General features: G+C 55.3%; 1 protein-coding gene across 3 annotated transcripts in view; it reads right to left on the bottom strand.

Annotated features, from left to right (window-relative positions):
* Nucleotides 1-26,513, bottom strand: part of LOC135457988 (receptor-type tyrosine-protein phosphatase V-like) — a 50,963-nt gene extending 24,450 nt beyond the window's left edge. For 2 of the 3 annotated variants that reach the window (XM_064732850.1, XM_064732852.1), the window contains exons 1-20: nt 26,010-26,513; nt 24,986-25,049; nt 22,520-22,786; nt 20,508-20,774; nt 19,755-20,021; nt 17,827-18,099; nt 16,927-17,187; nt 15,933-16,205; nt 15,315-15,584; nt 14,146-14,415; nt 13,745-14,017; nt 13,102-13,374; nt 12,455-12,724; nt 11,316-11,588; nt 8,440-8,712; nt 5,102-5,374; nt 3,864-4,133; nt 3,177-3,455; nt 2,325-2,459; nt 2,020-2,224 (exon numbers count right to left, since the gene is read on the bottom strand). In XM_064732850.1, coding sequence (XP_064588920.1) covers nt 2,020-2,224; nt 2,325-2,459; nt 3,177-3,455; nt 3,864-4,133; nt 5,102-5,374; nt 8,440-8,712; nt 11,316-11,588; nt 12,455-12,724; nt 13,102-13,374; nt 13,745-14,017; nt 14,146-14,415; nt 15,315-15,584; nt 15,933-16,205; nt 16,927-17,187; nt 17,827-18,099; nt 19,755-20,021; nt 20,508-20,774; nt 22,520-22,786; nt 24,986-25,049; nt 26,010-26,075 — 4,802 coding nt within the window. In that variant the 5' untranslated portion in view covers nt 26,076-26,513. The remainder of the gene's footprint in view (nt 1-2,019; nt 2,225-2,324; nt 2,460-3,176; nt 3,456-3,863; nt 4,134-5,101; nt 5,375-8,439; nt 8,713-11,315; nt 11,589-12,454; nt 12,725-13,101; nt 13,375-13,744; nt 14,018-14,145; nt 14,416-15,314; nt 15,585-15,932; nt 16,206-16,926; nt 17,188-17,826; nt 18,100-19,754; nt 20,022-20,507; nt 20,775-22,519; nt 22,787-24,985; nt 25,050-26,009) is intronic. The other variant, XM_064732851.1, reaches the window with a different exon arrangement.
* Nucleotides 26,514-26,744: the final 231 nt, after the last annotated feature.

Genomic DNA, 26,744 nt, shown 5'->3' with positions numbered 1-26,744 from the left:
TTTATATTCTCCATTTCAGGGGAGGCTCCTGCCTTCCTTGGCAGACTCCTGTCTTTCCAAACCAAGACACACACACAAGTGGCTGGTGCATCCTCTTCCCTGTGCAGGTCTGCCCCTCCATCCCCTCCTGGCAGCAGGCACACCAATGCCCACAGCTCCCTGACTTTCCTCCTGAGCAGTGACCTGGAAGGGCCTTTCTTGTGCCCTAAATGCAAACTAGAGCTTTTAAAGGTAGCACTGGATTTTAGCAGCCAAGGGTTTGTTGCCTGTGTGTGCGTCCCCACACCTGGCTGTCAGGGCACAGAGCTCCCCTGAAAATGAGCCTGCAGATGCCAAGGCATGAAAGATGAGGGCTTGTGGATAAATAACTCACTGAAAGACAGGAAACAAGAACAGAAATTCTGAGTGGGAATGAGTTGTCAGCTTTTCACCACCCTAATAATCATTAATCCAGCAGCACAGTCTACTGTGGATATTTAGGTCGGATATTTAGGCTGAGTGTTCCATGTACTGAGGATATTTAGGCTGGATATTTAAGATATTTAGGTCAGATATTTAGGATATTTAGGTCAATGCTGTTTGTGCTGAGAACATTTATGTTTTTAGGGCAGCCAAACTGAAAGAAGGCAGTGGTGTAAAAGTAAGAAAGCTGTGGTGTCAAAGTACCTTCTAGTCCTGAATAACTGGACAGTTCAGTACATGTTGGTGACTCATGGGATGGAATCATGACAGGTGGATTAATGACAGGGCCTGGTGTCCCTAAAAAGCTGCTCCCCTGAGGGAGGTCCCTGCTGGATGGACACAGGTTGAGAGTGCACTGTCATCATTCTCCTGCCAGGCAGGATCCCACAGCACACAGAACTGCTCTCTGCTCTCCATGACCCCACTCTGCCTGGAATTTCCCAGGCAATGGCTCTCTGGAAACTCCCTTTTTTTCCTCCGTTAGGAAAAACAGCCATTTCCCACCCCCTGGGTGTTATCACCAATCTGAGCCAGTGCTGCCCTAACCAGCAGCTGAAGAGACCCTTTAAGGCACACGTGTACAATATAAAATATTATATTTAATAAATATAATATTAAATAAATATTATTAAATGTTATATGAAATAAATATTATATAAATATTAAATATATTTATATTGAAGGAAGGAAGGAAGGAAGGAAGGAAGGAAGGAAGGAAGGAAGGAAGGAAGGAAGGAAGGAAGGAAGGAAGGAAGGAAGGAAGGAAGGAAGGAAGGAAGGCAGGCACTCTCCCATGGACTCTCATTCTCTTTTCCTAATGCTCTCAATGGTTTTATCATCATCAACCAAACTTGCTGCCAGTTTCTTTAAAGTGAAATGGGACAACATTCCAGACTGGGGGATCACAGAAATGCCTGTGGATGTGGTCCCCATTTGATGAAACTGTGAGTTGCTAAATTAACATACCTGACTAAAGATACCATTCTTTGTTAGCAGTGGAAAACCTGGTTTTCCATCAGCAGTTTTAAAGGTACCCTACAAGAAAATATGTAGGATCCTATTCACGGTCAAATAAGACTCTGAACTCATGACTGTTGGATCCATGTGTGTGTCTCATGGGGAACTCAGACCTCAGCCTGAGTGTTTGCTAACCCCAGCTCTGGACCTCACACTGAGTAGGCACCACTGGAACTGTTTCCAAATCAGTTTCATTTTTGCACTGTCTGCACATGGTTATGAGTCACAAATTAAGGTCCTACAAATTACAGCATCTGGTTTAGTTCCTATTCTGAGGCTGGACATCTGCTCAGCTCCTGAGACAACACACACAGCCCTTGGCAGCCTCAGCTTTCCCTCTCCCTGCCAACTACACTGCCTAATATTCCCTGCATGCCAACCCTGCCTTCCTCAAATGCTGCTGAGTGGAAAACCCTTGGGGATTTGGGGGTGTGAGGCTGAGGTGACATCCAGGGAGCTGCTGGCATTCCTGCAGGGACACATGCAGTCCTTTTTCTCCTCCAGCCCCTTCCCCTCAGGAGGGATGCTGACATCTCTCACCTGTACTGCTCGTTGGCTTTCAGCTTCCCATTGCAGGTGGCCCTGGAGTGGCCACACTCCTCTGTCCCCACAGGCACCCTCCAGGTGTTGGGGGAGCTCCTCTGATGGAAGGGGTTGGGAAGGAGCACTGCCAGGTAGGAGTCCTCTGTGCCATAGTAGTGATCGTACCACGTGCTGGACATGATCTCCTGGGTGGGCCTCAGCACTGCAGGGGAATGTGCAAGGTGACAGTGACCAAAGGGACATCCAGGGCTCCTGCTGCCCTCCAGGGAGCCAGCACAGCCTGGACCTGCAGGGACACTTACGGGAGTCGTTGGTGGTGGCAATGACACCGTAGTACTCGATCTGGCCGTTCTCCTCGCTGAACAGCTCGGGGGAGATGATCACTGTGGAGCTGGCCTCCACTGGGAACACCTCTGCACGCAGGGGAGGGGGCAGAGCTGCAAGAACAACCAGCAGGCACAGAGAGTCAGGGTGTCCCCTGCTCAGCCTGGGATGGTCCCAGCACACAGCCAGAGCCCCGACCCACTGCAGCCCCGAGCACTGCAAAGCCATGGGGCTCCCAGGCACCCCAAAGAGCCCCAGCTCTGACCAGCAACACAGGTGTCTCCTCCTGGGGTGCTTCCCTGTGGAAGGATGTCACGGACATCTTTTATGGAAAATCCTTTCCTTAAGATTTTTCCCTCCTGAGAAGCTGAGAGGCCTCAGGAACAAAATGTAACCAATGGTTATCTGCTGCTGTGGAATGCAACAGGTGCATCTGTGATTGGTCTCATGTGGTTGTTTCTGATTAATGGCCAATCACAGTCAGCTGGCTTGGACTCTCTGTCTGAGCCACAAACCTTTGTTATCATTCTTTCTTTTTCTATTCTTAGGAAGAGATGGGGATCAGCCCTGGTTTGTCATGTGCACATTGTGGGGTGCCAAGGGGTCTGCCAAGACAAGGAGGGGAGAATGAAATCTGCCTGTACATTCTCTTTCTATTCTTCTTTCTATTCATCCTTCTGATGAAATCCTTTCTTCTATTCTTTTAGTATAGTTTTAATGTAATATATATCATAAAATAATACATCAGCCTTCTTAAGCATGAAGTCAGATCCTCGTCTCTTCCCTCATCCTCAGACCCCTGTGAACAGTCACAGAAAGAAGGGACTCACGCTCCACTGCTGTGCTGCAGAGCAGAGCCACAGCCTGGCTCCTCAGGGTGTTCATGCCCACGGTGCTCACAAGGATTTGGTAGGAGGAGTTTGGCTCCAGCCCCTCCAGACTGGCCTCGCTCGAAGGGATGATCATGGTGAGCCTGGAGGTGGCGGGTCCTTCAGAAAGTCTCTCTGTCACCACCTCATAAGCCTTCACATCTCCAGGAGAGCTCGTCCAGTTCAAGTAAAGGCTCCTTGACTCTGGTAGGCACTGCACATCCTTCACTGGATCTGGCTCTGCAAAGGAGACAGGGACTGGACTCAGTGGATCAGAGAAATCCCAACCTGTGCCCTGCCAGCAGCTGCTCCCCAGGCCAGTGAGATGAGCAGAGCTGGACACCTGCAGCCTGGGAGCCTGCTGTGCCATGGGCCACAGGACAGTGGGAATGAGCTCACATCTGACAGGAGACATTGACAGTGGAGATCTGCAAAGCCTGCTCTGCTCCACAGGGAGCCAGGAGATCTCTGTGGTGGGGCTAGCTCAGGGAGCCAATGGCCACCAGAGGGTCACCTTGCTGGCTTTCCCCATCTCCCACCACAACACCTCCCATGCCTCTGTTGACACTCCAGACTTGAGGCCCCCCAGGTGTTTCCCCCTCTCCCATCCTGCCCCCTCCCTCCCTCCCCATGGCAGTGTGTACCCACCCACGGGCACTGCCAAGGGCTTGGTGCTGCTCCAGTAGGGCCCAGCCACGCAGCTCAAGGACACAGAGTAGTTCCTGCCTGGGATCAGCCCCTGCAGGAGGTGCTGGCCTTGTCCCCTGGCCAGGGAGTGCCTCCAGGGCAGGGAGCTGTTCCGGGGGTCCCGCAGCCACAGCTGGCACTCGTCCTGCTGGCCAGGGACACTGCCCCAGGAGATGAGCATGGAGCTGTTCCCTTCAGCCACCGCCGAGAGATTCTGGGGAACTGAGGGGGCTGCAACAAAAACCACATCAGGAGCAGTTACTGCTATGCATGTGCTCTCTTCTGTTCTACAGAGACACAAGGAGGACTTGGGTGACACAATGAGACTCCACATGTTCAGTGATAACATTGCCACAAATGACCTTTAAATGGCAGCTGAAGGACACACAGAGTGAGGAGTGTGAGGAGATGGATTCTTCTTCCTGCTAATTAGCAAGTTTCATTAGAAACCTGCCCAAAGGGCTCTGCACATGACTCCCTGCACCCTGCCAGGGGACGGCTGAGCGTGGGAGCAGGCACTGCTGGATTCCCCAAGCAAAGTATGGGGACTGTGGGGACGAGCACATGAAAAGGCTTATTGTGCTTATCTGCATTTCCACATTCCATAAAAAGAAAAAAAAGCCCATCCTCCCCTTATACCCCATGCCAGCAATTCTCTGAGTGCCTGGAAAAAATGCAGCAGGAATGGTGGGGTGTGCCCCCCAGCTGTGAGGCCTCATGGCCCCCAGGCTGTGGGTGTGTGGGTGTCATCCACTAGAGCAGCACTGCTGTGCTCTTGTTCAGTGCCTGGAGGAGCCAGTGGGGCCATGAGCCATGGGCTGCCTCCTGGAATAGCACTGGTGGCTGCCAGGCCCTGCCCCAGGCAGCAGGATTGCCCTGCCCCACTCTCCTGCCCACCAAGGCTTGCCCAGCCCATGATCCCATTGGTACCTCCCACCCCACCTCATCCCATCCCTAGAAATATCCAAGGTCAACTCAGACAGAGCTCTGAGCAACCTGATCTAGCTGAAGATGTCCCTGCCACTAGCAGGGGGGGTTGGACTAGATGGCCTTTAAAAGGTCCCTTCCATTTCCACCCCAAACCATTCTCTGATCCCGCAGCTCCCAGGCTGAGTCTCTGCCCCTTCCCACTGTGAGCCCACCCAGCTGGGAAGGCTGAGCCTCGTGCAGGATGCAGAATGTCCAGCTCTGACACTTACTTGTCCAGTCACTGATGTTCCCTGCCGAGGCTGCGTAGGGCCCTGCCACAGACACCACCTCCAGCAGGTATTTGTGTCCTGGAGCCAGGCCAGAGAAGGTGAATTTGCTGGTGCCTTTCCCAACAGAGACGTTGGCTGCCACAGTGCCTGAGCCTGAGTGGTACAGGAGGAGCCTGTAACCCTCCTGTCCCTGGGGCTCAGCTCTCCAGGACGCACTCAGCCTGTTGGGGTAGCCCTGGTTGGTCATGTACACATTGCGGGGTGCCACGGGGTCTGCAAGACAGGATGGGACAAACGTCAGCCAAGGGACTGGACACTGCCTGGGGCTCCTGGCAGTGCCATCAGAAGGGATGCACCAAGCTTATTTCTCTAAGAAAATAACTGTGCATTTTACAGTTTAGATAAATTACTTCTAACAAGATTTAGATGCACCACACTTCTCTAAGAAAATTAACTATGTATTTTACAGTTTAATTACTTCTAACAAGATTTAGGATGCACCACACTTACTTCTCTAAGAAAATTAACTATGTATTTTACAGTTTACATAAATTACTTTTAACAAGATTTAGGATAATTTATGTTAAACAGCACTTAAACTTAGAAGGAGTAAACTTTAACCACAAAGAATAATAAACTTAATTTTAATAGAATATTAAAGTGATAAAATGTAACTCAAGAGTACTTAAATATAGTGAAACTTGACTTAATCTTATTAACATTCAACTTACTGAATGGTTATTTTTTATCAACTTATTGAAAGGTTATTATTTATAAATGTTTAACTTATTTTTATATTATTAACACAAAAGGTATCAAAATTTAGATACAATAAATAAAATATATATGTATTAAACAGCACTTAAACTTAGAATGAGTAAACTTTAACCTCAAAGAATAATAACCTTAATTTTAATAGAATATTAAGGTGATAAAATGTAACTCAAGAGTACCTAAACTTAAATATAGTGAAAGTTAATCTTATTAACATTCAACTTATTAAAGGTTATTATTGATAAATGTTTTAACTTATTTTTATATTATTAACACAAAAGGTATTAAAATCTAGATAAAATAAATAATATATATATTAGAAGATCTTGATATTAAACAGCATTTAAACTTACAATGAGTAAGCTTTAACCACAAAGAATAATAAAATTAATTTTAATAGAACAGTAAAGTGATAAAATGTAACTCAAGAGTGCTTAAACTTAAATATAGTGAAACAATCTTATTAACATTCAACTTATTAAAATGTTTTAATGTATTTTTATATTATTAACACAAAAGGTATCAAAATTTAGATACAATAAATAAAATATATATGTATTAGAAGATCGTTTAGATGGATAGAGCCCTTAGCCTCCACTGTGTGGCTCCACCCACCAGCCCAGAGGCAGCTGAAAGCTTCTGCAAAGTTCTCTGTGCTTGTCTGAGCAGGGACAGCCCTGTCCCCTGGGAGGGGTGAGGAGGGAACACAAAGGCAGCCTGGGGACAGGGGAAGGTGAACTCCCCACTGCTGCTCCCTCCTGCCTGGCTCTGCCCTGAGCACGGCTCTGGAGCTCCAGCTGTGGTGGAGCTCATCACAGAATCACAGAATCACAGAATCACAGAATCACAGAATCACAGAATAATGGGGTTGGAAGAGACCTCTAAGATCATCGAGTCCAACCTATGCCCCAACACCTCAACCAGACTATAGCACCAAGTGCCATGTCCAGTCTTTTTTAAACACATCCAGAGACGGTGATTGTACCACTTCCCTGAGAAGAGCATTCCAGTGCTTTATTATTCTTTTAGTGAAACATTTTTTCCTAATATCCAACCTATACCTTCCCTGATGTAGCTTGAGACCGTGTCCTCTGGTTCTGTCAGAGACCGACCCCACTTGTCTAAAACCCCCCTTCAGGAAGGTGTAGAGAGCAATAAGGTCACCTCTAAGCCTCCTCTTCTCCAGGCTAAACACCCCCAGCTCCTTCAAACGTTCCTCACAGGATTTGTGTTCCCAGCCCCTCTCCAGCCCTGTTGCCTCCTCTGGATGTGCTCGAGCATCTCAATGTCCTTCCCAAGCTGAGGGCCCAGAGCTGGACACAGCACTCAAGGTGCAGCCTCAGCAGTGCCCAGTACAGGTGCAGAATGAGCTCCCTGCTCCTGCTGGCCACACCATTCCTGATCCAGGCCAGGAGCCATTGGCCTTCTTGGCCACCAGGGCACTCTGCTGGCTCATATTCAACCAGCTGTCGACCAGGTCCCTCTCCTCCTGAACAGTATCCAGCCACACTGGCTCCAGCTTGTAACATTGTAAGGGATTTTTGTGGCCAAAATGTAGAACTCAGCACTTAAACTTATTAAACTTCATCATGTTGAACTCTGCCCATCCATCCAACCGATCTAAATCTCTCTGCAGAGCCCTCCTTCCTTCCATTAGATCAACACAAGCTCCCAGCTTAGTGTGGTCTGCAAATTTACTAATTAAGGACTCGATGCCCTCATCCATGTCATCTATAAAAATATTAAATAGAACTGGCTCCAGCACAGACCCCTGAGGGACACCACTGGTGCCTGGCCCCATGTGGACGCAGCACCTTCACCATCACTCTCTGTGCCAGCCATGCAGAGATGATGAGAGTGGGCAGAGCCCTGCTCACTGCCATTGCCTGGGCTCTGCTGTGAAGGTCAGCAGGGCCATGGCCTGGGCCATGAGCCTTCCTGATTGCCCAGCAAGGCACACATCTGCTGGAACCCTGGATGCTGAGAATTTCAGACTTTCTGTGCTGAAAGGCACAGACCCACAAGAGAACACTGCATTTAACCTGAGGCTGTGGAGAAGCTTCCAAAACTGATTAATAGCACTGGGATTACAGGTGTGTAGTTAGAAGTGTGTAATATCACATGGTGGAAAACTTAGAGTTGGGGGTTTTAGAATATAAAATTAAATATGAAGCAAGATGGAGGGTTTAGGGCAGAGACAGGTTGTTCTTCTTTACCTTCTTCTTCCTTCTTCTCCATGGGTTTGGGTGGTATTTTGTGATTGGACAGAAAAGTCCAGTGCGGGCTTCGAGGGATCAGTTATTGGGTTAAAAGGAAAATAATTTAGGTGTCATTTCTTAATTGGATAGTTTAGCCTTCAAATACCTTGTAACAAGAGATAGTTAGCCATTTTGGGCCTTGCTAATGAAAGACTGCAGAATTCAGTTTTGAGGCTGTAACACTGAGAAGAAACAATAAACACCTGAGTCTGAACATGAACTGTCATCTCAAGTGCCTTCAATCCTGAAAGAGGCAGAAAAAACAAGCAGAGAACCCACACACACCCCCTCAGAATAGGTACTCACACGTCCAGTTGCTGACATTCCCTGCAGGTGCCCTGAAGGAGCCAGCCACCGATGCCACCTCCAGCAGGTATTTGCTGCCTGGTGCCAGCCCCGTGAAGGTGAAGTTGTGGCTGTCCCTGTCCAGCGATGCTGTGGCTGCCACAGTGCCCAGGGCTGCCCGGTACAGGGTCAGGCTGTATCCATCCCTGCCCCCAGCTGGGGCCCCCCAGGCCACGCTCAGCCTGTCGGGGTGCCCCGGGCTCAGCAGGCGCACGGCGGCCGGGGGCAGCGGGGCTGGGGAGGAAACACAGGTCAGTGCCACAGCTGGGCACAGGGACAGGCTCCATGGGGAGGAACACAGGGCACTGCCACAGCTGGGCACAGGGACAGGCTCCATGGGGAGGAAACACAGGTCAGTGCCACAGCTGGGCACAGGGACAGGCTCCATGGGGAGGAAACACAGGTCAGTGCCACAGCTGGGCACAGGGACAGGCTCCATGGGGAGGAAACACTGGGCACTGCCACAGCTGGGCACAGGGACATGCTCCATGGGGAGGAACACAGGGCACTGCCACAGCTGGGCACAGGGACAGGCTCTATGGGGAGGAACAGAGGGCACTGCCACAGCTGGGCACAGGGACAGGCTCCTTGGGGAGGAACACAGGGCACTGCCACAGCTGGGCACAAGGACATGCTCCATGGGGAGGAAACACAGGGCACTGCCACAGCCACAGCTGGGCACAGGGACAGGCTCCTTGGGATGGAAACACAGGGCACTGCCACAGCTGGGCACAGGGACAGGCTCCATGGGGAGGAAACACAGGGCACTGCCAGCAGTCACAGCTGGGCTCAGCACAAGGACATGCTCCATGTCTGTGCCATAAAGTCCCCCTGCCCCAGAGCAGGCTCTGCCCCCAGCAAGGCAGTGCTATCCAGACAGCTCAGTCCCTCTTGGAGACAGAGTGCCTGGATACCCAGGCTGCTCGTAGCCACTGCTCCCTTAAGCAAGCTCAGGATTTCAGCTCTTTAGTGATTATCAGCTCTTTTAGGATTATCAGCTGTTGCTTGCTAAGGCGCCGGTGGGCTCGGGGGAGAAGCAGCGAGAGAGAGGAGAAGGAGAGGTCCTGGTGGTTCCACAGCAATGGTTTTATTGAGGGGTCTGTGAAGGGTTCCAGCGATGGCTCTTCTTCTGCTGAATGCCCTAAACCAGCCCCTTTTTATAGGGTACAGAGGGATGCGAACTTGTCCAACAGTAGGGGTTAGGGGAAAGTGACCTATGGGGTTACAGAGATAAGCTGGGGTCCGAGGGGCAGAAGACAGGAGCTCATTTTGCTGTCTCATCATGACTCAGCAATTCCTACTGTTAAGTCTCAGCCCTCCAAGGGCTCTTAGACAGTTCTGTGGGGTCTGCTACAGTGCCAGGCCTGTGCTGCAGGAGCTGGGGAGCCACCACACCTTGCGTTAGGGACAGGACACCCAGCAGCAGGACACAGAGATCTGATGGTTGTAGTGCAGCAGGACAGGTGCTCCCCGAGGGAGGATCCCCTCTGACAAACACCTCCTCATCCTCACTTCTCTCTTTTCTACTCTCTCTCACCTCACCTTTAATGATGTTCACTCTTACTGGTCCGTCACATGCCAAGCCCTCCTCATCCAGGTCATGCTCATTCCCACAGCCCAGTGGGAGCACCTGCACCCTGCCATGAGCACAGGGGTGTGCCCACACCCAGCTGCTGGGCAGGTACAGCCCTGGCACAGCCCCTGTTCTCTGACCACCCCTAGCACCTTTCTGGGTGGGCAGAAGTGCTGGATTAGCCCATCTCCAGAGCAGAGACCAGTTCTCCTGGGAGGACTCTGGAGTGGTTTCTTGCACTACACTGATTCATTTCATAAACCTTTATGGTGAAGTGGTTTCTACCTGTGGGAAAGGACTCAGTGAGCCTCCTGTACACAGGTACAGTACAGGTGCCCTGTACACATCTGTGCTCCTGTGCACAGGGAGATGGGTCAGCACAGGCAGGGAATGTCCCAGCACAGGCAGGGAATGCCCCAGCACAGGCAGGGAATGTTCCAGCACAGGCAGGGCATGTCTCAGCACAGGCACATCTGGGCAGCCCTATTTTGTAGCAGGCCCAGAGCCTGCAATGCCCCCATGGCGTTCAGCAGCCCACGATAGGAAATGCCCAGTGATGATGACTGGACCTTAGAAGCCCCTTTTTCTGCCTTTGGACCCTTGCTTATATCTCTGTAAGACTATAGGTCACTTTCCTTTAACCCTTACTATTGGACAATTTCCAAAACCCCTGTATCCTATAAAAACCCCTACTTTTGCCCAGTTTGGCAGAAGAGCTGTCCCTGGGAACCTTCACAGAAGATTCAATAAAGACACCCCTGCGGAACCTCACACAGCCTTCTCCTCTCTCTCCCTGCTTCTGCCTAAGGCACCCAGCCAGCAAAGAGCTGAAATCACAAATGAGCTGCTAATCACTAGAGCTGATATCACCTAAGCTTGCTAAGGGGGTCTGGGAGCTGCTTGGGAGCTGGGACAGGCTGTGCTGAACAGAGCTGGGCTATCCAGACCCTATTGGGAACTGGGACAGGCTGTGCAGAGCAGAGCTGGGCTATCCAGACCCTATTGCAGCCCCCCTGGGGATACCCCAAAACCCAGCAGAGGCTGCATTACTGTTTCATCAGCATGGCCCTATGCAAGCCTACAGCTGGACATGCCAGTGCCATGCAGCCAGCAGTGTGCCCCTGCACTAACTGCTGAGTGTTGCACAGGTGTGTGCACATCTCCAAAGCCACCAGGTCCCCATGAACCCCCCAACCCTCCCCAGGACAGCCCAGTGTGTGACATTTCCCACCCCTCTGCAGAGGACACTGCTTCAGGTACTCACATGTCCAGGCACTGATTTTGGGTGCTGCTGCCTGGTACTGTCCTGCTGTGGCAGTGACCTCCAGCGAGTACTGGTGTCCTGGTGCCAGCCCCGTGAAGGTGAAGTTGTGGCTGTCCCTGCCCAGCGAGGCTGTGGCTGCCACAGTGCCCAGGGCTGCCCGGTACAGGGTCAGGCTGTATCCATCCCTGCCCCCAGCTGGGGCCCCCCAGGCCACGCTCAGCCTGTCGGGGTGCCCCGGGCTCAGCAGGCGCACGGCGGCCGGGGGCAGCGGGGCTGGGGAGGAAACACAGGTCAGTGCCACAGCTGGGCACAGGGACAGGCTCCATGGGGAGGAAACACAGGTCAGTGCCACAGCTGGGCACAGGGACAGGCTCCATGGGGAGGAACACAGGGCACTGCCACAGCTGGGCACAGGGACAGGCTCCATGGGGAGGAAACACAGGTCAGTGCCACAGCTGAGCACAGGGACAGGCTCCTTGGGGAGGAACACAGGTCAGTGCCACTGCTGGGCACAGGGACAGGCTCCATGGGGAGGAATCACAGGGCACTGCCACAGGCACTGCTGGGCACAGGGACATGCTCCAGGTCTGTGCCAGGCCTGTGCTGCAGGAGCTGGGGCAGTGGGGCTGGAGAGGAAGCACAGGTCACTGCCAGCAGCCACAGCTGGGCTCAGCCAGCACAGGGACATGCTCCATGTACGTGCCAGGTCTGTGCTGCAGGAGCTGGGGCAGCAGTGGGGCTGGGGAGGAAACACAGGGCACTGCCAGCAGCTGGGCTGGGCACAAGGACATGCTCCATGGGGAAGAAGCACAGGTCAGTGCCACAGCCACAGCTGGGCTCAGCACAAGGAGATGCCCCCGTCTGTGCTGCAGGAGCTGGGCAGCAGCAGGGTGCCACAGGCTGGCTGGGGCTCTGTGGCAGCTGTTTCCTGCCTGGCTGCTGGCTGACACTGTGGGTGGCTCTCAGGGACAGGGTGTGGCACAGGGTCAGGCACAGACTCCTGGTGCTGCATGCAGCAGAGAACAAGCTCTGGGTACGTGCATGGGTGGCAGAGGTAAGCAGGACAGCTGCACCAGTATGGTGCCTGGCTGAAATGGGAAGGGAACAGAAGAACACAGCAAGGAGAGCATCACACTCACATGTGCAGTGGGTGAGGTTGGGGGTGCTGGCGTGGAAGGGCCCAGCTGTGGCCCTCACTGCCACGCTGTACCGGGTGCCAGGGCTCAGTTTCCTCAGGATGTGGCTCCTGGCATGGCCACCCAGCAGTGTGTGCCCCACAGGAGTGCCAGATGCTGTCTCATGGGCATCCACCACGAAGCCTTCTGCCCCTCGGCCCAGCACTGCCCAGGTCACCACCAGGGCTGAGGCTGAGGGGCTGCTCAGGGTGAGGTTCACAGGGGCCAGGGGATCTGCAAAGCAACAGGGAGACAGACAGTGAGCCCTCCTGCTCAGTGCTGAGAGCTGTGCCCAGGGCTCCTCCAGGCAGGCTGGACCAGAGCTCCTCTGGAGAGAAGCCTGGGCACAAAGGGCCAGACAGGGCACATGGTTTTGGGAGTATCGTCCCTGGGGTGGGCTGCTGGATGTGGCAGGGGAGATAACCAGAGCCTCTGGGGTGGACTGGGGACTGGCTCTGTGTCCAGGATGGAGTGAGGACAGTGAGCAGAAGGGTGGGACCATCACACAGAAGCTTTGGACACAGCTTGGGATGGGGAAGGTGGCAGTGGTGCTCTGGAAAGATCAGGTAGAGGCTCACAGTGGGGTGCCCAACCCAGGCAGTCAGACTCACATGTCCATTGGGTGACATTGATGGAAGAGGCTTCTAAGGAGCCTTTCACAGCAGTGACCTGCACAGCAAACTTGCTGCCTGCTTCCAGCTGAGTCCAGCTGGTGTTCAGGGCATCTGGACTCAAGGTCTGGACCTGAATCCTGCTCTGGGTGCTGAGGCTGTACAGGGTAACATGGTAGTGGTCCCTCCTGCCTGGGGGCTCGTTCCAGGATGTGTAAAGCTCTGAGGAGCTGCCTGGGTTGGTAAGGCTCAGGTTTGTAGGTGCAGCAGGAACTGTGAGGAAAAACAAGACACACGAGTCAGAGAGGAAAAAATACACTTCTGAACATGCAGCCATCTTCATACACGGAGACTGTGAGAGGCAGGAAATGACCACAGGCCAGCTTCACCAGAAACCAGGCCAGGGTGGCCTCCTTCTCCTCCTCCTCCTCCTCCTCCTTCTCCTTCTCCTCCTTCTCCTTCTCCTTCTCCTTCTCCTTCTCCTTCTCCTTCTCCTTCTCCTTCTCCTTCTCCTTCTCCTTCTCCTTCTCCTTCTCCTTCTCCTTCTCCTCTTCCTCTTCCTCCTCCTCTCTCCTCTCTCCTCTCCCCTCCTCTCCCCAGGTGCCAACACTGATGCCACCACCCATGGGTGCCAGCTGCTGACCTGTGCAGCCGGTGGTGTTCTCGGGGAGAGAGCGGTAGGGCCCAGCCACTGCCCACATCCTCACAAGGTAGCATGTCCCTGCTTCCAGCTGTGCCACAGTGACGTTGGTGCTGTCCTTCCCTGCTTCCAGGTTCCTTGGCTGTGCAGAGGAGCCCTCCTGGAGCAGGCTGAGCAGGTATCCATCCCTGTGGCCAGCAGCAGCCTCCCAGTGCACAGCCAGAGCCTGGGCTGTGCTGGCAGGGCTGGCAGACAGGGCACGAGGAGCCAGGGGGACTGTGGGAGAGAAACAGCGTCACTGGGGCACACCTGGGCTGGGCAGCACTGATCTAGTGAGGGATGGAGCTGGCAGCTGGAGGGCTGGGGCATGCACACAGTGGGTGGAGCAGGGAGCTGTGCTGTACCGGTGTAGCCGATGGCAGTCTGAGAGGAGATGCGGTGAGGCCCGGCCTGGGAAATGATCTCCACGCGGTACCTGGAGCCTGGCACCAGCCCCTGCAGGGCCAGCTGGGTCACTCCACGGGGCACTGACACATTCCTGATGATGGACAGCGACTCGGCCACTGAGAGCTGCACCAAGTGATCTCTGCCACCTCCGGACTCCACCCAGCTCACGCGCAGCTCCTGGGGCTCCCGGCCAGGCTGCACACTCACGTTGGCCAGGGACAGGGGATCTGCAGGGAACAGAGCATGGGCACCCATGAGGTGGTGAAGGTGTCACAGACATCTTTTCATTAAAATCCTTTCGTTAGGATTTTTCCTGCTGAAGCTGAGAATTTTCAGCAACAAAGTGTAAACAATGGTTATCTGCTGCTGTGGAATGTAACAGGTGGATCTGTGATTGGTCTCCTGTGGATGTTTGGATTTACTGACCACTCACAGCAGAGCTGTTCTCGCTTTCTGCCGGGACACAGATCTTTGTTATTCATTCTTTTCTATTCTTAGCTTAGCTAGCTTCTGAGAACTTTCCTTCTATTTCTTTTTAGTATAGTCATAATGTAATATATATAATAAAATAATAAATCAAGCCTTCTGAACATGAGGTCAACATTCTCGCCTCTCTCTTCATCCTGCAACCCTTGTGACCACTGTGACAGTGAAGGAGCCAGGGCACAGCCTGCACCTCGGCACAGGGCTGAAGGAGAAGTGGGGACACCTGACCACTGCATTCCCTGTTCTCCTGGGGACATGCAAGCTGCCTGTGCATGTCCCCAGGGTGCTGCTTGCAGGCAGGTGCTGAGAGCACCCAGCTCCCAGTGGGCTGCTCTGCTCCACAGACAGGGAGCAGCAAGCCCATACAGGTCTCTGTGCTTCCTCTCTCACATCCCTCTCCCACCAGCCCCTGGCTGGCCTTCAGATCACCAGAAGGTTCAACTTGACTGGGGAAAAGGATCTTTTGGGGCCCAGCACACAGCACCTAACCTATGACACATGCTCTGTCTTCCGGGACAGGGAGCATGCAGGTGTCACTGGAGCCCTCCCTCCACCCAGACAAGTTTGTGTCACTGCCAGTCTTACAGGCAGTGCCAGGATGTCCCATCCCTACAAGAGACTGGGAACACTTCTGACTCACATGTCCACTCAGTGGCAAAGTGTGACGAGGATCTGTATGGGCCAGCGAGGACAGTCACCTTCAGGAAGTACTGAGTGCCAGGGGACAGCCCCAGGAATGTGAAGTTGTGGGTGTTTGGCCCCACTGAGGTGTTTCTCTGTGCTGCATGGCTCTTGCTGTACAGCTGGAGGTGGAACTGGTCCACATCCCCAGCAGCCTTGTCCCAGAAGGCAGAGAGCCCCATTGGGCGCCGGGTGTTGGTCAGAGTCACTCCAGATGGAGCCAGGGGGTCTGAGAGAGAGGAGAGAGACAGGCAGTGAGGGGAGACAGCCAGGCAGTGAGGGGAGGCTGTGCTGGGCACCCTGCCCTGTCTGTGCCTGCTGGAGTTAGGTCAGGAGTCAGCACAGCAAACCCAGAGCAGACACGGGAGCGGGTCCCCACCTTCCCCTGGGTGACATTTGGGAATGTTTTCTGTTCCTCCTGCACTGCAGACCCTTTTACTTCCAACATGGCTCCAGCTGACTCCCCATTCTATCTGTCTGCACCCCTGTCTCTGGTCCCCACCTCCCCACACATGGGCCACTCTGACTCTGAGCAGTTGTGACCTGCAGCAGGGTGAGGTAGCACTGTCACACTCACATGTCCAGTCAGTGGCTGATCTCACAGGGGATCTGTAAGGCCCAGCCACAGCAGCCATCTCCAGCGTGTACTGCCGCCCAGGGACCAGGTTCTCCAAGGTGACATTGGTCCAGTCACTCCCCACAGTCACATTCCTGACCTGCTCCTGGGATTTGGTTTCCCAGAGGGTGCCTGTGTAGCCAGTGCTGCCAGAGGAAGCTGCTCTCCAGGAGGCTTGCAGAGAGGTGCTGTGGCCCCCATTGCTGAGGGTCAGCTGCTCTGGGGCCAAAGGGTCTGGGAAAGGAAAGGTCTGGAATCACCTGGCAGAAATGCAGCTCCAAATGTGCTGGGGCAGGAATCCCTTCCCTGGGAAAACCTCATCCAGGTGCTTGGACCACCCCTGCTGACACCCACACACCAGCCTGGCAGGGACTGGGACAGCACAGCTCAAACTGGCAGAGAAAAAATTCTTCTGGTGCTGGAGGGGGTGGTGCGTGGTGGAGGGGGTGAAGGCAAGGACAGCCTGAGCAGTGGCTGAGGAGAAGGAGGAGAAGGGCACTGGGCTCAGCTGCCCCTTGTGCCTGGTGATTGGGAAGCAGCAGGGTCACACACATCAGCAGCACCTCTGCCTCCTGCTGAGCCTTTTGCCCAGTTATTGGATTAAGGTGTACAGTGCCCTGAGGTGCGACATCAGGGGAAGGGATTCCTCTATATTTTCTAGTATTAAAAACTAAACAATCAGTCCACATCATTCCACAATCACCCCAAAACAGATACAGAACTAATCCTAAAACCAGAGAAGGAAGGGGTTTCCTTTTCTCCCCTCCCCCCCGCCCCCCAAAAACACCCAAACAAAAATATAAATCATGATCACAAATCATCAATTAATCATCCACTAAACTTCAACATTCTTGTAGCTTATAAAAAAAGCACAACCCTGAAGATGTCAAGGTGGCAGCCACACACCCCCAAGGACAAAAGACTCAGTCCCACCATCAGGGGCTGTGGCACTCACATGTCCAGTTGGAGATGCACTGGGGTGAGGATGTGTAGGGCCCAGCCACGGTGCTGACCTCAAAGCTGTACAGGCTCCCAGGGTGCAGGCCCTCGTAGGTGAAGCTCGTGGCACCCCTGGGCAAGGAGCTGTTGTGCACAGGGTGCTCTGCAAGGCTGAGGAGCAGCAGGTAGCCCTCCCCTGGGGCCTCCTCCCAGCTGGCCAGCAGCCTGTGGGGGCTGCCCTGGCTGGACAGGCTCACACCAGAGGGTGCTTGTGGTTCTGCAGGGGACAAGGACAGCATGACATGGGGCAGTGCATCAGGCATGGCTTTCACAAGATATTTTCTGTTTTTCAAGTTGCTCTAGGTGACCCTAGAGCAGGGGGGTTGGACTAGATGATCTCCAGAGGTCCCTTCCAACCCTAGCAGTGCTGTGATTCTGTGACACTGCAGATGTCCCCACCCTACACAGGGGCAGAAGGGGCTGCAGGGAGAGCTCTGGGAGACCCCCAGCACCATGGGTTGGGTGGGTACCTCCGCACAATTGTCCATCCCCAGAGTGGCAGCTCTGGGACAGCACCAGCTGGGGCTCCACAGGTCACCAGGAGAGACTGGGCACAGGGAGATGCCCCCTCTGGGGGCTGGTGGTGTTTCCCTGCCCATCCAGCTGTGCTGAGGGGAAGGCAGGAGCTGCAGGAGCAGAGCCCAGAAGGCACAAAGCAGGATCTGGTCTTGCTCTGTGCCTGGCACAAACCTGCCCAGGACTCTGAGCCCCCCCTCACCAGGAGCTGTGGGGAGGCAGAATTTCCTGCTCTTGACACCAGGTGTCCCAGGTGGCCTGTCCCTGTGCCTGCCTCACCCCCAGCCCCCTGCAGGCAGCAGGAACAGCCCCAAGGGCCACACAAGGGCTTTCTGCTCACCTGTCCAGGCTGCTGAGCTCTGAGCTGATGCCCTGTAGGGCCCTGCCACCGCCACCACCTGCACAGAGTACTGCTGGCCAGGGTTCAGCCCGTGGAAGGTGACGTGGTCGTTGTCCCCACCCACGGAGATGTTCCTGCTTGGAGCACTGTCCTGTCCCTCCTGCAGGGTCACCAGGTAGAAGTCCCTGTGTCCCCCTGGGACACTCCAGCGAGCCTCTAAGGAGTTCTGCTCCTCTGCACTGCTCAGGGTCACATTGTCAGGACTCAGGGGGTCTGGAAGGGAACAGAGTTGTGTGAGTCAGGGTTATGGGGCACTCTGTACCCCTTACACTGCTGAGCCTCATTCCTGCAGGGTTACATCGAGCCTTAGACATCCTTTTGGACTGAGCCATCTGCACTCCCCAGCACAAGCATTCCTGGACTAACAGAGTCCAGACAAAGCTGGCAGCCTTGCTGGGAAATTCCTGAAAGTCTCCTTGCACTCCATTCACATCCCACCATGAGCTTGCTGATATTCCCAGGAACTGGCCTGGACCAAACTCCTGGCCAGATGCCCCTGGCTCTTGTGTCTGGCATGGGGGAATTCTGTTCAGTGGAGCAGGTCAGAGCTGCAGACAGCAACAGCAGGGATCAGCCTCACTCCAGAGCAGAAAGAAACCAGCTGGAGCTCTGGAGGCCTTCCAGAATCCCATCTGCACGGAGCAGGGAGCAGGCTCAGCCTCCCAGGCTGGCAGGTGGAGCAGGAAGGAGCTGGAGATTTGGCATCTGGTGGCACCCAGCTCCTCTCAGCACACACATGAGCAGTGTTTGGCCACTGCCAGGACAGGTCACTGGCCACAGCAGCTCCAAGTCTGCAGCTTGGCACTTCCCTCATGTGAGGGCCAATGGTGTTCAGTGTGAATCTGCTCTGCCCTCTTCATTTCACTCCTGGTTTTCCTGGAAACATCTGGGAGAGCCAGTTCAGGACTGGAACCTTTTACTGGGCTGTGGACATGGTGTCACCAGCAAAGTTCCCCTTTTTGAGGGCCCTCATCAGGCTGAGGCCAGAGCAGAGAGTGGCTGGGGGAACGCTGCAATAGTGGATTCTGGAGGGCTGCCCTCATTGTTCTGACCTGCCAGAGGCTCCTGCATTCCTTGGCTGTATTTGCACAGCATTCATCATGTTGGGAACATCCACCAGGATGAGGTGATCAGGTGCTACCACAACATATCCTTGACAACAATCAAAGAACACCAAAAATCCATTTCATAGAACCACAGAACTGTGGAATGGTTTGGATTGGAAAGGACCCTAAAGCTCATTCATTCCCACCCCCTGCCATGGACAGGGGCACCTTCCACTATCCCAGTCTTCCAGCCCTGTCCAACCTGGCCCTGGACACTCCCAGGGATGGGCAGCCACAGCTGCTCTGGGCACGCTGTGCCAGGGCTTCAGCACTCTCACAGGGAAGAATTTCTTCCTAATAACTGATTTAAATCTCTCCTATTTTAGTTTAAAACCATTCACCCCTTGTCCTATCACTGCCCATGTAAAAAGTCTTTCTTGTTCTTACATAAGCCCCTCCCAGAGGCCTCCAGTTCAAACCAGCTCAGCTGCTGCCCCTTTGCCCCATTTTTTCTGCTGCCCTTGTACAGCCATGAGAGCCAAGCCCCTGAGGCACTGAACACCAGTGGGATCTGCTGTCCTTCCATCCTCCTCCTGGGGAGAGCCCAGAGGCTGCTCCCACTGCATGCCAGGGAGAAGCACGCCAGCACAGGGGGATCTACTTGCTGGAGGAATCCACTGGCCCCACCACAGCAGTGCCCCAGAGTTGGGTCCTGGAGCAGCTTTTGGCCAAGCAAAATCACCCTGTGCACCCAAGGATTTTTGGATTCAGAGGCTGGACCAGAGGCAGGGAGAGAGCTGGGGCCACCAGGCTGATACTCACATGTCCAGGCAGTGGCATTGGGTCCCAGGACAGTGTAGGGCCCAGCTGTGGCACTGAGCCCCAGCCAGTAGTGAGTGCCAGGATGCAGATGCTGGAAGGTGTAGCTGCTGAGGCCCCTCCTGGCTGACAGGCTCATGCTGACCTTCTGGGTGAGGAGGTTGTGGAGCTCCAGGTGGAGCCAGGCAGCCCCTGCAGCCCCTGCCCAGGAGGCCACGAGGCTGGTGCTGGAAGCTGGGCTGAGCCTCAGCTGGGTGGGGATGGAGGGAGCTGAGGGGAAGAGAGGACACAGCAAGGGTCAGCACTGGGGACGGTGGTCCCTGGAGCCTCCTCTCTCCCTCTGTGCCCACAGCTGCTCTCTGGCATGGGGTGAAGGTCTGGTAGGGATCTGCTGAGGGATGTCTCTCCTGTGCCCCCTCCCACACAGGCTGGAGGTGCCTCCACACTGCCATGTTCTTTCAGGCTGCAGGGGTGGCAGGCTGGGCACTGCAGCACTGCCACAGCTCTCAGCAGTGAGGAGATCCAGGATCCCCAGACTGCCCTCTCTGCTGGGAACAGACAAATCCAAGCCCTGGGTCAAAGTTTTCCCCTTGGCCCAAGCACTCAGCTCACAGTGGGGATGTGAAATACTCCAGCCATTCCCCACCATTCAAGCTCCCTATCCCAAGCCTGGAGACCTCCTCCCCTTGCCAGCCCGGCACATGTGCTGCACCCTTCCTAGCACCCCTCCCTCCCTGGGCACCCATCTCTCCCTACCTGTCCACTGGTGGGCACTGGTGCTGGCCTGGCGGGTCCCAGCCAGGGTGCTGACCTTCAGGGCATACTCACTGCCCGCCTGGAGCCCCTCAAAGAGGAAGGTGGAGGTGCTGGGCAGGAGGGACACGTTCCTCAGCAGGCTCTGGGAGTGGCTGTGCCACAGTGCCAGGCTGTAGCCATCCCTGTGGCCGTGCCCGTGTGCCCAGGCTGCACGCAGAGAGGAGGAGCTGCTGCTGCTCAGAGTCAGGTTCAGGACAGCTGAGGGACCTGCGTGGGACATGGACAGACACTGCTGGCTGCTCCTGCCACAGCCTGAGCTGGCAGGCTGCTCACAGGCTGGTGGAACTTGCCTTTGCCAGGCAGCTTCACAGGAGCCAGTCACAGAATCCTGGAAGGGTTTGGGCTGGAAGGGACCCTAAAGCTCATCCAGTCCCACCCCCCTCATCAGGCAGTGCTCAGTGTGAATCTGCTCTGCCCTCTTCATTTCCCTCCTGGTTTTCCTGGAAACATCTGGGAGAGCCAGTTCAGGACTGGAACCCTTTCCTGGGCCATGGACATGGTGTCACCAGCAAAGTCCTCCTCCTTCAGGGCCCTCATCAGGCTGAGGCCAGAGCAGAGAGTGGCTGGGGGAATGCTGCAATAGTGGGTTCTGCCAGGGCTGCCCTCATTGTTCTGACCTGCCAGAGGCTCCTGCATTCCTTGGCTGTATTTGCACAGCATTCATCATGATGGGAACATCCACCAGGATGAGGTGATCATGTGCCACCACAACATATCCTTGACAACAATCAAAGAGCACCAAAAATCCATTTCATAGAACCACAAAACTGTGGAATGGTTTGGATTGGAAAAGACCTTGAAGCTCATTCATTCCCCCTTCCACTATTCCAGCCCTGTCCAACCTGGCCTTGGGACACTCCCAGGGATGGGGCAGCCACAGCTTCTCTGGGTAATCTGTGCCAGGGCTTCACCACCCTCACAGGGAAGAATTTCTTCCTAAAATCTGATCTAAACTTCTCCTCTGCCAGTTTAAAACTCTTCCCTCCTGTCCTGCTGCCATCTGCCCATGTGAAAAGTCCCTATTTCTCCATTTTCAAATCCCCTCAAGGCACTAAAAGGCATTTTAAGGTCACCCTGGAGCCTTCTCATCTCCAGGCTGAACAGCCCCAGCTCTCTCAGCCTGTCTCCAGAGCAGAGGGGCTGCAGCAGGGATTCCCCAAGCACAGCCCCATGACCTCTCAGACCATTCACCAGCCTCCTATGGGCTGTGTGGGCTGCACCATCCCCTTGGATCAGTCTCAGCAGCTCCTCTGAACAGAGCAGGGAGGCTTGGTCAGGCCCAACTCATAAAGGCGAAGCCACCATCACCAGAAGCTCACCTGCTGACAGGTCCTCTGTTCCTGGTGGCCCTGTGGTCCTGCCACCTCCCTTTCTGTGAAATTCAGCTTCTGCTTCTGCTGCCTGACAGCAGCCCTTCCACTGCCCAATCTCCTCCCTCCAGCTCTACTCTCCTGTGCTAGGTTTCCCACCTTCACCTGCACCGATTTACTCAAGGATCTTCTGGAGAGGTGCAGGCAAGGGCTGCCATCCCCACCTGAGCTGTAGAACCACCAGCCCTGTCCCCTTCTCCAGCCCTTGATGCAGAGCAAGGCCTGAGGGTGAGAAGTGATTGACAGAGATGTGCCAAAATTGTGGAGCAGATGTTCCTTCCTTGTGGCTACTTCTTGACTTCCAGGCATGACATTTTCCACCCCTCAGCTCTCTGTGAGCCACACCATGGGCTGGTTCATCATTACCTCCTTTATTCTAGGAGGAGACACAGCATGAACCCAGCCCATACAAGGAGCAGGGGCTGGGCAAGGATGAGGGAATGACCCCTACGACTCTGGGGACCCAGGAAGGACTTAAATTCTTGTGAAAGTGAGGAAAAGCCCAACCTCCCACAAACCACTAGGACTCCAAACAGCACAACAATCACTGGTAGGAGCACTGAGGTCCTGGGGAGGCCTTACTTGTCTGTGCTGTGATGGTCTGGCTGCTGGTGTCCCTGCAGGCCAGCGTGGCTGTCACCTCGATCTCGTAGCGTGTGCCAGGAGTCAGCCCATGGAACCAGAAGCTGGTGGTGTTGGGTCCAGCAGAGGCATTCTGCAGCAGCATGCCTGACCCCAGCGGGGACAGGGCAAGGAAATACCCCCTGGCACCTCCCTCTGGCTCATCCCAAGACAGGAGGAGGGAGTCTGAGCGGTCATGGTCACTCACACTGACATTCAGGAGGGTGCCTGTAGAGGCAAAGCCAAAACTCTCAGCAGGGATTGGTGGTGTTGGGTGCCAGCCTACAGGGCCAGCTCTCAGACACCCACCCCTGCTGAGGTACACAACCACCCTGATCCCAAGGACTCTGAACAGCTTTTTCGAAACACAAGAACATTCAGAAACCTTCATGGACTCAGGTCAAAGAGATGCTCCTAACATGGAGCATCTGCTCCACTGGAGAAAGACCAGAAGGCTTCAGTCACCATGGGCTTTGTCCAGAAGTTCCCTGGCTGGGTATAATCCACTGCTCATCACCTTGGCTGGCCTGAGCCCACCAAAAAGATGTGGAAGGGCTCTGGGTCCACCATGGAGGAGCAAGACAGGGGGACAGGATGGATGTGGCAGCAGGCAAAGGCTGCTTTGGGGGATCCATACAATGAGTCACCCCCATCATGCCCAGTTCAGAGGTGACATGGGAGGAGTGGGACACTGCATGCATGGAGGAAATGTGGGACCAGAGTGGCCCTGCTGAGGTGTGTCCCTGCCCTGGCTGTGCTGCAGCAGTGAGGACAGTGCACTGGGGCTGTGGCATCCCCATGGAGTGTCTGGGGACAGGGAAGTGGCATTCAGGGCTTGGCCTAACTGCTGGGTCAGTGGCTGAAACTGCTATTGAATTCCTGCCCTTAGAGCTGCTCAGGGTCACCCACACAAGAGGAGCCAAGTAGAGCCTGTCTGTCAGGCCCAAGCTGGTGGTGTGACCAGGGCAGGGTCCATCTCTGCCTCCAGCAGATTGTTACACATCTCCATCCTCAGCCTTGGTGTCAGTTATGGAACCATTTAGGTTGGAAAAGCCCTCTAAGATCATTGAGTCCAACTGCTCCCCCAGCACTGCCAAGTCCAGCACTAACCCAAGTCCCCAGGTGCCACATCCATAACCTTTCTATGGCATTCAGCCTTTGGAAAATGCCAGAACAGCTCTAGTGCTAATAAGACATTTGTGAAATAACTAGCACTTAAAATTTATGGTGTGCAGCGTATTCTAACAGGCTGACACAGGGTCTGGCACAGTGAGACAGCAGGAACCAAGCACAGTGACTGCCCCAGAGGGCTGCCATGGGGCACCTTTGAAGCCAGGGAGGAGCAGTGTGGGGTGAGCCCAGGGCAGGGACAACACTGGCACTGCTCAGGAGCTCTGTGTGTGTGTCTTCCCCAGAGCTGAAGACTTTCAGAACTATGTGCAATTTCTGTTCCATGCAATGCTGTGGTTTGGAGTCTGCTGGTGAGGGCAAAAGGACTAGAGGACATCAGGTGGACATGAACAGGAGCATGTAGTGCCCCACAGGGCCATCCCTGAGAAGTTCAAGTGTGTATTTAGGATCAGCCAGCTCAGGAAAGGTAACATTTAGCTAACTAAATGCAGTTGGGTGCCATGGGTGAGGTGTCTATACCTGGGCCAGGTGCCCTGGGCCACCCTTGCTGTCAGCAGACACCCAGAGCACCAGGCAGAGCTGACCTGAAGGCAACCCACAGTTCACTGTCCAAACAAACAGGATGGTTTGTTACTGCAAGCTCTTTCTTATCTCCTGAAGGTGTGAGCTCTCAGCCCATGTTTCTCTGCTTCTCTTGAGTTTCCGTCAGCTCCATCACCTGCCTCCCTCTGTCACCCTCCTCACATCTGCAGCACAAATGTACCTAAAATGGGCCAGAGGCCTGTGACCCAACACTGCTCATGTTCCCACTAACAACACCACACACAGCACATCCACACACACCTCATGCCCTGACAGGTGCCTGTGGATCATCCAGGTGATCTCTCACTGGAACAGGCTGATGCCATATGGGCACTGTGCTGGCCCCAGGCCTACAGCAGCCGTGGGGCTGCCTTAGAGATTCTGATTCTACCCAGATTCTGATCCAGCTCCAAGGCTCTGAGCAGAGCACCTATAGTTGTGCTGAGCAGGGCACCTATGGCAGTGCTGCCACTGAGCCCAGCTGGTGCTCTGTGGAAGCAGAGAGCTCTGGAGCCTTGTGCTCCCATCCAGTTGGTTGCTGGAGAGGGATGAGACTGACTCTCCCCTTCCCTGGGCATGCAGTCAGCCCAAAGTAGAATATTTCAAAGCTACTCTTAACTCCAAGAGTCCTGGTCCAACACATCTCATCTCACCCCTCCAGGCATGAGACCATCCTGCCCTCCTCAGCCTAGGAACCTCCTTGCTGTGACTCACCTCTTTCACCACGTGCATCCTGGCCCTCCAGCCCTGCCTGGGCTGTGTGGTTGCATCCCTCGCCCTGGGGGATTGAAAGTGTCAGGTGAGAGGGGAGCAGGATGAGACTGGAACCTGGGAGATGTGCCCTGTGCCAGGCACAGCTCCCACCCTGTCATGGCATCTGTGGGCTCTGATCCCTTTTCCTAGGAGAGCCTGGGTCACTTCTCAGACCTCCCTTAGCCAAGGCAAAGAGACAGACTTGGCAGATGCAGCTTGTGGGCTGCCCTGGCCTTTTGCACGGGTCTTGGGGCTGCAGACAGGCCATGCCCACAGAGAAAAAGGCCACCAAACCAGCCAGGACACAGGAGAAGTTCTGCAGAGAGAGGGAGGGACTGAGCTCTGCACAGGGCCAGGCAATCTCATTCCCTCTACAGGCACACCTCCTTCCCACCACCAAGGGAAGGGAGGGACCACAGACCTCAGCCCAGCTGCCACCCCAGCGGGCAGAACAGAATCCCCGGAGCCCCTGGCACCCTCCCGGCAGCGGCGACACCCGTTCTCTCACAGCCTGCTCCCAGCAGGGTGTGCCCGGCTTTGGACTGGCGTCAGTTCCCCCCACGTTAAAGGAAATGTCTCCTGCCCACTCCCTGTCCTGCTACAAGCCACAGCAGAACCATCATTTTCCTGGCGTTCTTTTCCCTCGGCTCTGCGGGCAGACTCGTGTCGGCTCCCCACCGATCGCGGCGCTTTTGGCAGAAGAGAGCGGAGCGGCTGGGGAGCCTGGGAACAGCAGCCGGGCCAGGAGCCGCGCACCACGGCAACAACGGGGACACGCCGCGGTCCCGGGCAGCGGGCCCGGAGCACCGGGGGCGAGGGGCAGCGGGGGAAGCGCCGCTGGGACGGCGAAGCCGCTGATGTGGCGCGGTTGCACGGCCAGGGAGAGGCACCCGCAGCCCCGAGCCGCGGCAGCCCCTGCGGCAGCGAGCTGGCAGCCGAGAGCCGCGGAGCCAAAGCGGGGCTGGGGAGCCGAGCGAGCGCTTACCTGTGCCAGCGTCCCTGGGAGCCGCGGCATGCACAGCACCAGCAGCGGCAGCAGCAGTGACCTCATGGGGACCTGGTGGCAGCAGATCAGAGGGATGACAAAGTTGGGGTGTTTCTCAGCAGCGGCTGTCCCCTGCCAGCCCCGTGTCCCCGTACAGCCAGCAGCCGTGTCCCCGCATGCTTTCCGAGCGCGGGTGACAAGGTGGCATCAGTGGGGACCGGCCAGCCCGTGGCACCGCGGCCGGGCCCGCTGGCCCTGGGCGGGGGCAGAGCTCGCCTCCAGCCCGGGAGAAGCCCAGCGGGGGCGGCCGCCTCTCGCCGGGCGCATTTGCTGCTGTCGCCGCAGGTTCGTGTCCTGTGCGGTGACTCCGCAGCTGGCCCGGAGAGCGGCTGCGGGCTGCGGGCAGCGCTGCCGGCCGGGGGGGAGGCGCTGCTGGCCGGGCTCTCGGGGGAGCGCGCTGCGGCGGGGCTCGGCCGGGCTGGAGCCCGCTCTGGCATCAGCGGAGCTCCGGGAGCCGGGGCGGGAGGGGCGGGAGCAGCGAGGAGGGGAGGAGACCGGACTGGACTGACGGCGGCTACAGGCTGGGAGGGCGAGCCCGGACCAAGCCCAGCGCGGGAGGGAGGAACGGAGGGAAGGAGGGCGCAGGGCTGGGCTGGGGTGCGGGAGGGAGCTGCGGTACGAGTGTGGAGCGAGGAGTGCTGTGCGCCCTCTGCTCTCTCTGTGCACCCGCTCCTC

Source organism: Zonotrichia leucophrys, chromosome 26 (genome assembly GCF_028769735.1).
Source record: "Zonotrichia leucophrys gambelii isolate GWCS_2022_RI chromosome 26, RI_Zleu_2.0, whole genome shotgun sequence".
Taxonomy (NCBI): Eukaryota; Metazoa; Chordata; class Aves; order Passeriformes; family Passerellidae; genus Zonotrichia; species Zonotrichia leucophrys.
This window is presented reverse-complemented; position numbering and strand designations above follow the sequence as displayed.